General features: G+C 40.4%; 1 protein-coding gene across 19 annotated transcripts in view; it reads left to right on the top strand.

Moving 5' to 3' along the window:
• Positions 1-932: 932 nt before the first annotated feature.
• lrrfip1a (leucine rich repeat (in FLII) interacting protein 1a) overlaps positions 933-15,097 on the top strand; it is a 48,320-nt gene continuing 34,155 nt past the window's right edge. For 17 of the 19 annotated variants that reach the window (XM_080902988.1, XM_080902987.1, XM_080902986.1 and 14 more), the window contains exons 1-2: positions 933-1,038; positions 1,118-1,549. In XM_080902988.1, coding sequence (XP_080759114.1) covers positions 1,460-1,549 — 90 coding nt within the window. In that variant the 5' untranslated portion in view covers positions 933-1,038; positions 1,118-1,459. Of the gene's footprint in view, positions 1,550-15,097 lie in introns of all 19 variants that reach the window. The other 2 variants (XM_080902990.1, XM_080902989.1) reach the window with 2 other exon arrangements.

Genomic DNA, 15,097 nt, shown 5'->3' with positions numbered 1-15,097 from the left:
AGGACTATCTGTGGTACGCTCTTGCCAGTGAGCAAGTGGTTTCACAGTCAGACCCACCCTGCCTCATCACATCCATTTAAAAAAAAAAAACAACAACATGGTGACTGAACTGCAGAAACCAATGCATGACATTATGGTAGCTACATCCATGAGTCGCTATGACTGTGAAGCTACATGCTCATTGGCTAATGATTCATGACTGAATTGTTAGTCAGTGAGAATATCCTGACCGACCACTCCTGAGAAAGTTCATCACCGTTCCAAGTTTTCTGCATTTGTGTATAATGGCTCTCACTTTGGTTCAGTGGATTCCCAAAGCTCAAAAACAGCTTTGTAATCCTTTCCAGACTGAATTTGACAAAGTGAAACAGGCTAAAAGATCTCAAAAAGCAACACATCATGCCACAGTCTAGAGAAGAACCTGAGAAACAGACAGGATTAAAGTGAGTTCTTGATTCAGCAGGTCTGCCATTAATCAGGCCTGAGTGTGTTTTGTGAAACTGAACTCGGCTTTCCAAAAAAATGTGGTTAATCACAGTTAACATATGTAATGCATACATATATTATAGCTTCTTGTAGCTTTTGTCTTAGATAGTTTTCCACTATTTTACTCACTTTTGGTATTCTTTAACTAACTTTTTGTATTTCTTTTTTTTATCATTATTATATGTGACCTTACAACGCTCTTGTGCCACTTTTATTTAAACTATATATATTTATTGTAGCGTATACTATTTTTATTCTTTATCCTGCTGCTGCAACACAATATCTGTCTATCTGGACTTCATTTGCATGGACCCCATTCTTTTTTAATCTATTATATCCATTATATTAGAAGTTCTCTGCATCTTCAAAAGTGTCCAAACTCAGTGTCATGGTGGCTTCCATCGTCGCTCCTTATATACTGTCTATGTGAACTGCGCAGTGGCCATGTTTCCGACAACATGTGAAAGCAGCTTGCCGGAGCACAACCTTTGAAGTTTTTCAGGGAGACTTTGCTGCAGTGAATCCGACAGGTGGTGGAGACACAACGCTGCTGTACGAGAACGAGACTGCAATCATATTTTCACACTGTTTTTTCTACAAAAATAATCTTCTACTTCTTTTATGTTTACAGTGACAGGGTCAGAAACACCCTAACAGCACAGGAGCGACGCTCAGGTGATCATTTGTGATCTGAATGCGCCGCTGCACGTGGAGACAGCGCGCAGCTTTGTGAAGCAGACTCGTCGCGAGCTCGTGAGTCGCTGCAGAAACACAGGAAGAAGTGTGAAGACGGATGTATGACAATGAGGCACGCTGAGAACCGGAGCAGGCAGCCCGGGTTTGTGTCACTGACTCCGCGTCTTTAACTTGAAATCTGTAGAAACACATGAAACGCACGAGCCGCGGGTCTGTGTGGATTACCGAAGTCTGAATTAATCGGCACCAAGTGGATTTAAGCGTTTAGGGGGACGACATGGGGACCCAGGGGACAGGACGGAAAAGGTCCACTAAAAAGGACAAAACGACGGCAGAGGACGATGCCCTGAACCTCATAGCCAGAGAGGTGAGTGAAGGGGAGACAATAAATCTTTACTGAGGGGGGTTGGAAGCAATAATGTAACTTTTAAAGAGCCCCCAAACCTATTTAATCACACTTAATCACACTTAAAGGCGCGTTCGCGTTTTTGTTCCTTATGAAAAAAACATTTGTGTGTTTAATGTCTGACTTAGTGTTTCCACATGTGTAATATTGGTCATTGTTAAAAATACGCAGACATTGTCCCCAGTTTTTTTGAACATCCCTTTCACCTGATACCGCTGCAGCAGGGGCGTTTCCAGTGGGACACGGGGCCCCTCATGAAATCGGTATTTCATCAGCAGTGTAGATATTTGCTGGCTGCAATTTTCACATTTCTGTGCAGAGGGTATTAGGTGACTGTACAGGAGTTTAAACGTGGTTTTTATTGAATAACGTTTTTCCAAAGTCACAAAAGAACTATTTAGAACAGGGTTGGTCAAACTGCCACAGCTAAGGGCAGTCTGGGCCCCTGTAAGGAAAGGAACACGTTTTGTGAACAGCTTGATTTTTAACATGATGCACATAGTGGAGTTTAGCAAAACTCAGGACTAATTTCATCACATCACAAATTTTTTTTTTACACACATGTGGAGTGACATATGCTGAAATTGAGTAAAGATAGAAATACCAGTTTATTATGAATCAATAAGACAATGCCTCTTTCCTTATTTATTTATTTTTTGGCTGGAGGCTGGGGGTTTAGCTTCCCTTTCAGGACATAAGGGGTCAGGCTGAGATGACTGACAGCTGGTTCTGGCCCCCTGAGCAATATTTTCCCACATTGTAATTCAGACACAGTAAGTTCAGGTATTTTTGTGAAAAAAAACATCTGCATAAATAGTTTAATATATTCTAAAGTGAAACAGAATGGCGACAGCTATGATATATTGTGTTGCAGAGATATCAGCTGAAGTTGAAAAGGGCTAGGAGGTTGCGTAATAACCACATGGTGGTGCAGTGAGTCAGAATAGCATCTGATTCATTATTCCAACATTATTCCAACTGGTGTTAGTGCAACGTTTTTACAGAATTTATGTTCCTGCCATACTTGGCTAATGATCAGTTTTTTATAAACATGAACACTAGGGCTGCCACGATTAGTCGGCTAGTCACGATTACGTCGACTATCAAAATCGTTGACGACTGATTTAATAGTCGACGTGTCGTTTGAAGCTTTGTAAGATCCCAAAAGACGCAGGAATAAGTAGTAGGATTTAAGAGTGTAATAACGGACTGAAGCAAAAGATGGCAGCACTGCATGTACAAGGATGCCAGCTGCCGTTAAACCCCGAAGAAGAAGAAGCTGTGTCCGGTATCATAGCTGTGTCCAAATTCAGGAACTGCATCCTCCTGTGGCCGCATTTGTAGGCCGATTACGTTACAGCGACACGAGGAAAACTGTCCAAATTCGAAGACTCCGACAAATGTGCGCTTCATTTCCCCAGATTTGAAGGATGGGTCGGGTGTATACTTCGTGGCCCAACCTATCCCAGAATTCATAGTGTGGCCCAGCTGCCAATGGCGGCAGCTGGTTAGTTTTAATATTACACTTATTATTCTTTCTGGGTCACAAAATAAACGTTTAAAATATTTTCAGGCGAGAATGTAGCTGTGTACACTTCAAATGTCTGCTCAGTTTATCAAGACGCCACATATTTTCAAAAGCGCTGCGATGTTTTCGGGATGTCTGTTACCCACTAGCTCGATAGCTAGCCGGGGTTCAAGGCTCACTAGAGCGTGTGAGAACACCGGACTCCCGGCAAATCGTTTTCAAACCCACCGCCGGCTTTCGCTACTCAGGTTAAACTGTAAGCTAATGATAGTTATTAAGAGCAGATGCATGCTGGTGCAATAAGCTGTCCGTTTTACGTCCAATGGATGCATGATCTGATTAGTCGACTAATCGCAAAAATAATCGGTGACTAGTCGACTATCAAAATAATCGTTTGTGGCAGCCCTAATGAACACAAAAGCATTACGTCATCTTTCTGATAGTACATATATAGTATAAAATAATTTCAGATGGACAAAAAAAGACTGCAGTTCTGGTTAAGGAGGACAGCTCTACCAAATCTTTATGGTAAAATGCTTCCACCACACTGTACAATACATCTGTCAATATTGTCTAGCCTCCCGGTATGTCAGTCAGGCTCAAATTATTATAAATTCTATCAACATAACCATAATTGTAATCCACAGCTGATTATAATGGCTTGCTCTACTTACATGAGAAATTATTTCATGTGCTGACCTGCAGGAATTGTTGAGGTCTCTTTCAGTACTACAGAACTGTAGTTGGCAGTCGCACGTTGTTGTTTCTTAGCAGGTGCCGAAGTCATGTTATGACAGGTTTACGCTGCTTCAAAGTTCCTAATCCTTTTTGTTATTATGAGACTGCGAGTGAAGGATAAATCTAATGTTTTATAGGAGAAGTAATGCCCAGTGGGTCTTCAGGACTTAAGCCAACCTGTTTGAAGCGAACACTTTGCTCCTCTGAGGTGTAAACCTTAAGCTAAGTATCGATATAAAAATTTAGCTTCAAGATGAACTACAAGAAACGGTAAAACCAGACATTTATTGTTACTAAGCAACACTGTGGCCCCTTTGAGGATGTAATTCTCTTTATTTATGAAAAAACTGAGGATCAGACATTTGGTTTATTACTTTCCCTGCTGAAAATAACTTTTCATATTCTGTGCGGCTCCCGGTGAGCATAGAAAACCTCAACTCTCTGTTGTCTGAGCATGATTCAGAGCCACTTGTCTTCAGTTAGGAGGAAGTTGGGTTTTTGCTAACACAACCCGGATGTTTCAGTGAATTTGCATATCATTTCTAACAGTCACACTCTCTCGTCTATTCTTCTTCAAAACCGTGAATGGCCATGGTTGGGCAGTTGGAGTGTTTGAATGTTATCTTCTCTTTACTGCTTATTTGACTGTTTACGCTGCTGTGGGGAGGCTGAGGTTGCACATTCCTGTAGCTGGTAGTGGTTTCTTCTTGCTGCAGCAGTGTTACCCGGTTGACGTTAGAGGAGCTTGACGGAGCTCATGAAGCATCAGCAGCAGATACAGTATCTCCGAGGAGGAGATTGTCCGTGATGGATGAATCGCATGTGTTTGTCGGGGTTGGGAGGAACGGCGGCGGGTTGTTTTCTGTGTCTTTAAGCAGCAGCTGGGTCGAGTCCCTCACTGGCTGTCCTCTGACAGAATGGTATGTCAGTGCTGATGAGTTGGCCCACTCTGCAAAGAAGCTTTAAAAATAGATGCTCCTGGAAGATCAGCTGTTGCTGCACCCCAGTTTTAGAGCGAGTCTGTGGGTGGGGGTGGGGAGTGGGGGGGTGAGGGTGGTTGTTGCTCGCCAGCTGGCCGTCACACAAGCCTGAAAGGAAGAAAGACTCTGCACAAGATAGTGCAGCTAGCTAGCTGCGGCTTATCAGAAATATTATCCTGTACATTTACAGTATTAGAGAGTGAGAGGAAACTGTCAGTACTGCAAACTTGACTACTTATGGAAGAAATGGGAGGAGAGTAGACAGCAGGAAGGAATGTGAGGAATGGATATCAGGGCATTAGTTATACTGTGCTTTAAGGGAATCTGATTCCTGTGTCTGTCAAACAGTTTGAATCATGCTGTAAACATTAATTTGTACTGTAGCGCAAGGATAGAGGATGGCACGCTGAACTGGGCGATCTCTCTTTAAATCGTAATAAGATAGATTAAATTAATTGCCTTAATGAAAGTGATATTGAATCTTAAATATTGTGATTATATTCTTTTGATTACAGTAAAATAATCTATGAACTAAAGAAACCCTGAAAATGATTTCCATGTAGATGCTTTAGTTACAGGTGCTGGCTCACAGTCACAGGAGGATGCTTGAATTAAACGGGGTGATTGCTCATGTTAATCGTAACACTCCACTTGCACTTGCTGTAGTGTGACCAATCAAAGTTTTCTGCTGTGATAAAGAGTCGAGGGTATCAGTCAGTCAAGCAGATAAACTGAAGTCTGTCATCTGGCTGCTCTAACAGCAACCTCTGTCAACTCTGATTTAGCTTACTCATGTTACACTGGTTTGAAATGCTTATTTGCTCAGCAGTTATTACCCACAGAGGCCGAAGAGCAATCCCACTGAGTTGAACTTTTCCACGATGAAGCTGAAATTTGTCTCTGCTGTGGGAGTGAAGTTTGGTTAGGATGGTGTCATCAGGCCAAGATTTTAATTTGGGCAATACTTTGGTTTTAAAGTAACATTCCCATCGACCTCAGCAGATATTAGCAAGCTGTTGATGTGTCGTGTTTCCCGAAGCTTTAGATTTTATTTGTATCAGTGGGGATGGGAAAAATTCTCAGTTATAAATTTCTCCTCTGCTTTTAGTTTATTAGTATTTCTTGACAAATATGTACCTGACCGATGTAATCAGCTGCTTCTCAACTAATGCTATGTACACAAGTATTTTAATAAATATACACTTAAAGGGCGTTTTGGATCAATGAAAACTGAGCTTTTCAAAAGTGTTCAGACTTTAGAGAACTTTTGATTGGCCAAAAATATGTCCACAGTTACTGTTATATCTGTTATATATACATACTGTTAAATATGCTCTGTAGTTTCTCAGAGTGCTCAAGCTTGTAGTGGATCTCCAAACAACGTCTTTACAGAGGCAGGTGATCAATGTCAAAGACACTGACAATGAGATGCTTCCCCAGCTGAGAATCTGAGGAAGAGCTTCAAAATGAGAGTCACGAGTAAACTGATTAAATTAATGTCACATGGGTGGCTCCAGTGGGAAAGAAAACACTGGGTGTTTTCTCCTCACGCTTAGGTGTAGGCTTGTGGTCTTTTGTTATAAGCTGGTTTAACCTGCAGCAGCTTTTTAATTTGGTCGTTAGAGACTGATGAGTTGATTATAAAGCTCGGAGGACAATTTAGTAAAAAGGATTATTCAAATCCTGTAATACTGCATGTTAGTGGAAGTGATTTCAGCTTGTTTATCTACAACTGTCAGTCCATCATCTGCTTACATTTTGTTCTTCTTCTAGGTTTTTGAACCAGAGGTCATCAGCACAAATTTGACTGCATAAAATTGTTAACAAGCTGTCTTTGACTGTAATTCAAAAAGAAACAAGCCTCATTGGTCACATATACAATCATACAGAGTACAACATGCAGTGAAATGCATCGTGTCTGAGCTGTGACAGGCTGCAGAAGTAGCCGCGCCATTCCAGGGCTTGGTGTTTGGCATGGGGGGCCTAGCCAGGACCCTTACTGGATACTGGAAGGGAATCAAACTTGCGACTTCGGCTCCAAAGGTGTGTGGTCTTACCACTACACTATCCAGCTAAAAACAGTATATAGACTAAAACAAGGAGGTTTTACTTTTTGCCAGGCTCCTGCTGTGAATAATAGTGTTCTCTTCATCACTGTTACATACAGGTTACACTTACTCTTTGTACCATTATTTTGGTTAACAAAGGTGTTATATGAAAGTACAGACTGGCCCATGTTTAGCTTCAGTTTACGTCTTTTCAAGGCAGGAAAAAGATGTGGAAATAAAGTTGTAGCACTTTTGCCTTCACTTTGTGCTAACAGCTATAGTTAATTTCAGGTTTTAAATGATCTTTAATCGGCAGTTTATACTAATTAACTTTAAAGTTCAGATCACGGAGTTAATGAATAATTGTTTTAAATAATGGTTATTATAATTATTGATCATAATACTTGTTATTATGGTTTTTTGCCGTAATTGGACAGTCTGGGTTGACTTTGTTGAAGTTGTAGTGACGTGTGTTATGTACCTTTACCCCCAGTGTACCAGCTATTCCCCTCAGGTTGGTCTACTATCGATTTTCACAGTTATGATAGGAGCACTGGAATTTGGCCAGAAACAGACTGTGGTAAAGACTTTTCTGCAGTATGAACTACACCAAAGATTACACCCAGCTCTGTGTGCCTGAGCCTAAATACGTACCTGAGTCTGTTTGTGTGAACTTAGTTGGCCTGTGAATTCTGTTAAATTTTAGTAGAGAGCACCTTTGATAAATATTGACTGTAAGTTTAAGCAGCTTGTATTCCTAAATTCCAGTCAGGTGCTGGAGAGTCAAAACAGAGGCTGATATCTTCATGACAAGTAGCAGAGTACAGCCAAGGTTATTTACTGCTCTCTCTCTCACACACACTCACTCACTATTTTGAGGTTATTAGTTTTCATTCCTCAATCTGATCTGGACGACGTGGATTAACACACACATGAACAATTGAGGTCCATAGAGCTGACCTTCAGAATCATTATTCGCATTATAATCTGATAATGTAATGAGGTCAACTCTATTTCAGATACTTTGCTTGTTTCAGAACAGCCAGCTGTCAGACCTGGCCCACTGAGCTCAGTTTTAACAGCTGGAAGTCTGAGTACATCTCAGTGCAAGATCTGGGTGAGAAATTAAGACGGCTCATTGAATGATTCTACAAACACAGAGAATGTAAACATGGTTCTGTGCGAACTGTGAACTGAATATAAGCATTTTTAGTTCAGGACCAAAATTGTTGACGATAAAAAGGCAGAAAAAAACATTTCAGCTGCTTTTACAGCTTTTTTTTAGCATCAGAGTTGGATGAAATTTGAAGGTGAAGATTGAAGGTGTCCTTACTAACCTTCCAACTCTTAATTTAATGCCAGCTGCTATACGCTGGTCCCATTTCGAAGAATAATCTACAGAAGGACCTGAAACCATAAGAGGTCGTTACAGTTGGTGCAACTGAGTTTAAAAATTGAGAAATGCTACTTTTGATCCTTGTGATTGCTTTGGACTTTGTACTAAAAGTTGTTGAAAGCTGTTTTGCAGCAACTGCCTTGTTTTGTTGAAGTAGTTAATACATAATGTCACTTGTCGACTATATATAATGTAATTAAGTTCCTCACTCTGTGGATGACTCTGGTAGTCCAACTTCTGCTCTGCAGCCTTGATGAGCTCAGTGAAGCGGTGCCAGCTCTCCACCTGCTTCAGATTCTGGTTAAAGCAACCATCCAGTTCAGAGAGTCACTCCAGAGCAGAAGAAGGGGAAACTTCACTAACCTTTAGACCAAGGCATTCGAATTGGAGTTTGTCTGAAGCATCTTGAATGACATTGAGGACTACCGTTACAATTACCTGAGCAGCCATCTCCTAAAGAAACAGGAGACAGAAAAGGATAAAGATAGCTGTTTTGCAATGATTGATAATTTCAAAATAAGAGCGAGGAGACTGTCTGATAGTAAATCACATTGGTGTGTTGAACAGATGGAAAAAAAATCTGAATACATTTAAGAATATTTTGTCAATATAATCAGATGGCCCTCCCATTAAAACATTGACTTGTTTTTGTACAGCAGATGGATTTGTGTTTATTTAGGTAGAATTGAATTAAATTGAAAAGGAGATTTTTGTTCTCATAGAGACTAAATAAAGGATATAATGGTCCCTGTTGGTAGGGAACACACACACGCCCATAAGCACAGAAATGATCTTGCTGTTCTTGGATCGTTTCCATTAATGCGGCTAAAAATGTTTTAGCTTGGCGGTAGAAGAAAAGCTGAAGGAGCAAACTGAATTGTCATTGCTTTGAGTGCAAGTGAAAACTTGTCGCCTGTAGTAAGTACAGCTATAAAAACTAGTGCAGAGTTGCTGGTTGATTTGTAGTTTTTCCAGTCATTACTCTGTGTGTTGGTCAGTTTAGCACTTTAGTCCACACCAAACTAACATCTGTTGGATTTATTACCATGAAATTTATTTCTTACTCAGGATGTTCAAGATATTATGTCACTGCAGTTTGTTCTACATGATGATGTTAATTACATCACATCTAATATTGTTTAAGCTTCCAGGACAAAAACTGCTTTGACATGTTGCTTCTTCAGATCTGTTTCTCTCTGCTTCTCACAGACACAAGGAAAAAAGGTGTGTGTGTGTGTGTGTGTGTGTGTGTGTGTGTGTGTGTGTGTGTGTGTGTGTGTGTGTGTGTGTGTGTGTGTGTGTGTGTGTGTGTGTGTGTGTGTGTACGGAAACAGGAAACAGGAGTACGTTGTTACTGACTTGGGAACTTTGTGGTTAGATCACTGTTTCCTTTAAGTTGACTGCGTTGGAATGCTTATAGGTGGAGCAGCAGTCCTCCCAATATAGAAGTAGACTACTTTAAGGAGGTGTGCATCATGCCCTTATGTATAAAAGTTTCCTGAGGCTGTGTCTGGGTACAGCAGGAAAAAAGAGAGTAAAAGTGGAAAGATGTTACTGGTACAGAAGGTGGTACTGTGATTTGAAGTATCATACTATTAGATTAGATGTCTATTTAGATTATTTTCCTAGAAATTTCTTGCTAAAGCCTCCTTCTCGATGTCATCAGATACCTCATGAAACATTATAAGCATAACTGATTGTAGTCTTTTCTCTTAGCCACACTGTACTGAGTAACTGACAAAAATATTGTGCGGTTCGAGCCTCGTATTAGGCTAAACAGTAGACAATATGTAAAACCACTGCAGGAATACCAGGTGATGGCGTAATTGATTATCACTGTATTATCTTAGAATCTCTCAGGGTTAAATTAGAGAACAGTCCTGCCTCTGTGAAAAGCTGACAAAGTTACTGTAAATCACTTCAGAGAACAAGCATGTGAAACCGTCCCAGCCAAGTCTGAAAGGACCATGATTGCGTACTCGCTTGGAACATGTTCATGATATCCTGTTGTGAATTAAGCTCAAATCTCAGGAGTCCACTTGCGCTGTTTGGAAAGAGATGGACCAAAAATTTAAAGACCAACAAATCAGGGGTGGGCGTCCTGCATTTTGTATCATAAGTCAGGTTTGTACTTAAAGGGAATTGACATGAAAGATATTTTCAAATGTTTTCTTTTTAATAGGAGTGCTAGATGATGTATGCGCCAGAATGTGTTATGGAATAGTGATAATATCAGCCAGCCTGGCCTTTAACCGATATGGCACAACTTGTTCAATGTTGATAAAAGCAGAAAGGTGACATTCTTTGCATACCAAGAAAAACTGTTTTTGTGCCATAATGGTTGATGATTTGGTATAAACTATGAAGAATGGCTCCAATAATCTCAAAAAAAACCAAAAACCCTGAATATCTCTGATGTTTAACCTCAGTTACCAGTACCAGATCCATGATTCTGCATCACTTACTCCACAGCAGCTTGTCCGGCTTTATGTTGAGACTCTTGTCTGCAGGAGTTTAAAGAGACAATCTAAACTGGGGATTAACTTGCCAGGTTGGCCCTGCGTGGATCTCAGAAGCTCAGTGAAGCGTTTAAGGAATTGAGTATTTAGAGTGGATTAGTCTGAGCCCTGATGATGATGAAGAAGATGAAGCCCACCACACAGTCATCTAGGGACCAGGCCAGAAAGCCACACAGTCCCTCAGGCAGAAACAGCCGAGTTAATCTTTAATGCTGGGGGCACACATTCATACAGTGAAGGCCACCAGTCAAAAGGCACGCTGAATAAATAGTGCGGTTTTGTAATTCTGCCTCTGTTCAGAATAAACACCCAATTTCAGTTGGGCGCTTGAGGTTTTTTCACTTTTAAAACCCCTTCAGTTAAGGTGTTTCCAGCAGTGAACACCCATTATACCATGAAGTACTCAAACATTTTTTTTCTATAAACAATTACGTGGATGGAGTTCCTGATATGTGAATATACAAAGTGCTGGCTTCAGTTCAGTTTGCCCTGCCTGACTCATGTCTCCATAAAAGGAAGTGGCTTGCCTGTGTGTATTAGTTTCCTCTTGATGACATCACCATGTGCACGGCCCAATGTAGATTGTTATCACAAACTCCTTCCTGTTTATTCCACAAGGCTGAGTTTCCTCCGAAGTTCAGGGAGCGAGGTGGGAATTGGAGAGAGGTTTGGGTGGGGTAATTGAGTGCAGATATAGCTAGTTATTAGATCAGGTAGATTTTTGGGTGGGTGGGGGATGGGGGATTGCACTTAGACCAAAAGAGTAGGCCCAATGTAAAACGCTGCAAGATACATCTGCAAATTCCTGAAGATCCTGAAAAGCAGCTCTGTGACCAAAACCCTCAGTACAGCTATGCCAGCATAATGCAGCAGCATTAAGTTACTGATTATTTGCTAATGACTCAGACGGACATCACCATTATCAGCGAGCTAACTGTCGCTGGAGAAACATGATAAAGCACCCAAGGTGTTCAGCTGGTTTTCAACCTTCCGAGTCCTAATCCAGTCAAGCATGTGATCAAGATGTGGTAATGTGAATGGAAGTGCATAAACCACATAGGCTCCATCCAGATATTGTATATAAAAGATGGACGTAGAGAAATTTAAACCTCAACTTTAGTGTTTTTGCCACCACCATGTGGATTTATGGGAGCCAGATGTATTAAGACCACATTTGGACCTGAGTTTGGAGATCTAAGTTAACCGCTAATGCTAGCATGCTTGGCTAACAAGCTGTATCCATAAACTGTATGAGTGCCACATTTTTGGTCAGGTTGTTTTGTTAAACACCAAAAACATGGCTGAGAAATATATTCAATCTTTCAAATTAGCAGAGATGAGGCCTAGCAGCTACAGCCACCTGATGACACACCTGCTAATCAAAGCATCCATGTCGCCAAATTTACAGTTTTAATAATATCGAACCTGCTCAGCTTCCACCTCTGGTGGAGTTGTTATAAATAAGGAAACTATTCACAGAGGTCAGAACCACAAGTGACCATTAGAGAAACTACAGCTTTTGGCACTTTTGCATTGGAATTATTTTTTTGTTTTTTATTTGTTACCTTGTATTTTTTCCGAGAAGTCCCTTTGAGATCAAAATGTCTGTATGGTAACAGACATGCAACAAACATCATGTAAAATGCAGCTCATATTTTATGATACACAAATACCCACAACAAAAACACTCTTAGCCTCTTAAGAAAAACAACCACACTTCCTTCATTACATTTATTCCTTCCTTTAAACTCAGCATTAGATCAAAGCTGTGTTTCCTGTAAAGGTATTGCCTGCCTGAGGTGTGTGGTAAGACAATGCAGATTTCTACAGATCTATGAAAAACCCAGCAGGTCATGTTTTAGCTGCCACAGGACCCAAAGGATCCACTTCCAACATACTAGTGCCAAACACTTCAGGATAGCCCCAGTGGTCATATGTCAGTACTCTGAGGTGTCAGAGCTGAATTGCAGTATTACACGGGTGGTTTTACTGTTGTGGCTGAGTGCTTGAAATCTGTTGATGACCAGTAACATTTTTTTTCACTTCTCTTGGCCCTTTAGCCTGCTGACCTTTCAGCATCGCAGTTACATCAGATTCATATTTGTCAATAACTGCATGCATGTAGCCACCACGCCTCTACAGTACCATATTTGGTTAAATTATAGTACACTGTGTCACTGTGTCTTTTTTAATTTGTCCAAAGCATCACTTGTAACAGCTTTTGATGATGGGCAGTAGTGACTCTGTTGTCCTGAGTTCATTAAATCACATGAATGGAAAAGAATCCTAAACTGAGATGATCAACCACATGTTCCTTTGAGTGACAGAGGAACATGTGGTTGTTTGTTTTGACTGGTTTGCAGTGTGATGAATAGGGAACAGGAGCAAGTATCGGAAAATAAACTTTATGTGCCCTGTTGGTGTTGAGCTCCCTGATGCAACAACTGTTTTTGTGGTCTCTTAAGCAAACCCGATCATCCTCCGTTTGTTGGTTTCACTGCCCACAGGCAAGCAGTAAACAGCTTTGTTTGAAAGTGTGATTTAATTAAGAAGCATTTGTAAATAAACATGTCACAGAAATTACTCTCTGCAACAAGTCTCCTGTTATTCACTCACAGAGCTACATTTTGCAACTTCCTGTGAGGTGTTGTTTTCCCATCATGCTTTAGTGGCACTGGGAGTTTCAACATAAACTGTTGCTGCCTGAAGCGCGGTGGTCAGGCAGTAAGAAGTGTCCTGATACTCCCACAGAGAAAAAAAAACAAGAAGATAGATTATACCCAGTTGGAAACGTATTAAAATAACTTAAACAGGCATCATTTACAATATGTCAGTGACTAGTTTGCAAACAGAGTGTTTGTATATCATTTAAAGTATGCACAAAGTGCTGAAATGTAGCTCTGCCGGTTTTATCTCATGTCCTCGGTGTTCAGACCCAGCTGCCTCCCTCGTTTTATTTTTAGACATGTCTGAAGCATATACTATTTATTTTTATTCCTGGCCTGAAGTAGCTTGCCCAGTGGCTGACCACTTTGTTTGCAATGCTGAGAGCTGTACAGCTGCTCCATATGTTTGTGGTGCAGCCTGGGGTTTAGTTGCAAGGCTGTGTGAGCAGAAGCAGGCAGGAGTTTTCCTTTTTCCCCTGGATGTTCTGTACTTAACCACAGTTCATTAACCCTCTCCAGGCAGATGTTGCAGATTTGCAACAGTTAAGACCTAACAACCTGATTACCCCACATACATGTTTTATGAGTTTTTTTTACTCAGAAGTACCATTACAGGACTTGGTTGTGCATTAGCAACACAAAACTTAATTTGGGCCTGAGAGGGTTAACATGTATGGGTGGAGTGAGTTTTAATCAAGAAGTGCGATGGTTGGACACTCTGCATTTTCCTTTCAAATTTACATTTATGTGGTTTGTTTGATAATATAATTTAATCAAGTGGAACCAGTTATTATGACCTCAGTTGTTTGGGTTTGTCATTTATTGGTCAGACTGTTGTCATTTCATAATGACCTTAAAAGGCAAATTATATGACAAACTAAGAGCTTTCAACACAGTCTTGAATACAGACTGTATGTAGAGGATGGATGTAACCTTTAGCCTTTGACATGTAGGTTTGTTTTTTTTTAAATCCAATGGGGCCAGTGGGAGTGTGTGGATTTGACTTAGAAATATGAACCCGGTGGGCTCATATGGTAGTGACCTGTCAATTACAGGTTAGGCCTACCTGAAAGAGTACACGATTTTTTGTTGTTGTATTTTTTACAGTAAATGGGACCAAATTCACAAAACTATAATTGAGTTGCATTAAATAATAAATGTTATTTAATGTTATTTAAGTACCAACATTAATGAACAACATAGACATTTTCTGCAGTCTGATTTGTTTTTGTTGTTGTTTCTTAAATCAGTCGCTGTCTACGGGTCATGTGAAGGAATTTTTGCTTAAAGCTCTACATTCATCTTTTTCTGTCATTGGATGTATATTTAAAAATAGCAATGTCCCATTGGTTTGTTGACTCGTGTTGATTGGCCATCTTAGCTTTTTGAAACCAGATATCATAAATAAGGGGTGAAACTGAGTGACAAACCAATGAACTCTACACATGGTCACTACACACCTATAAGGTAGTTACTTCTTTCTCATAAGGCCAGCCCACTGTAAAGTAAACCTTCTGTTAACCTCTATTCTGTACCTAATAGAGAACATAATACAATATATAAGCAGAATCATCAAGATCAAGACGTTGTTTACTGATGCTATAGGCCCATTTTCCCACAGACTTCTATAAGGA

The sequence above is a fragment of the Rhamphochromis sp. 'chilingali' genome (assembly GCF_963969265.1).
Source record: "Rhamphochromis sp. 'chilingali' genome assembly, chromosome: 14".
In the NCBI taxonomy this organism is placed as follows: Eukaryota; Metazoa; Chordata; class Actinopteri; order Cichliformes; family Cichlidae; genus Rhamphochromis; species Rhamphochromis sp. 'chilingali'.
This window is presented reverse-complemented; position numbering and strand designations above follow the sequence as displayed.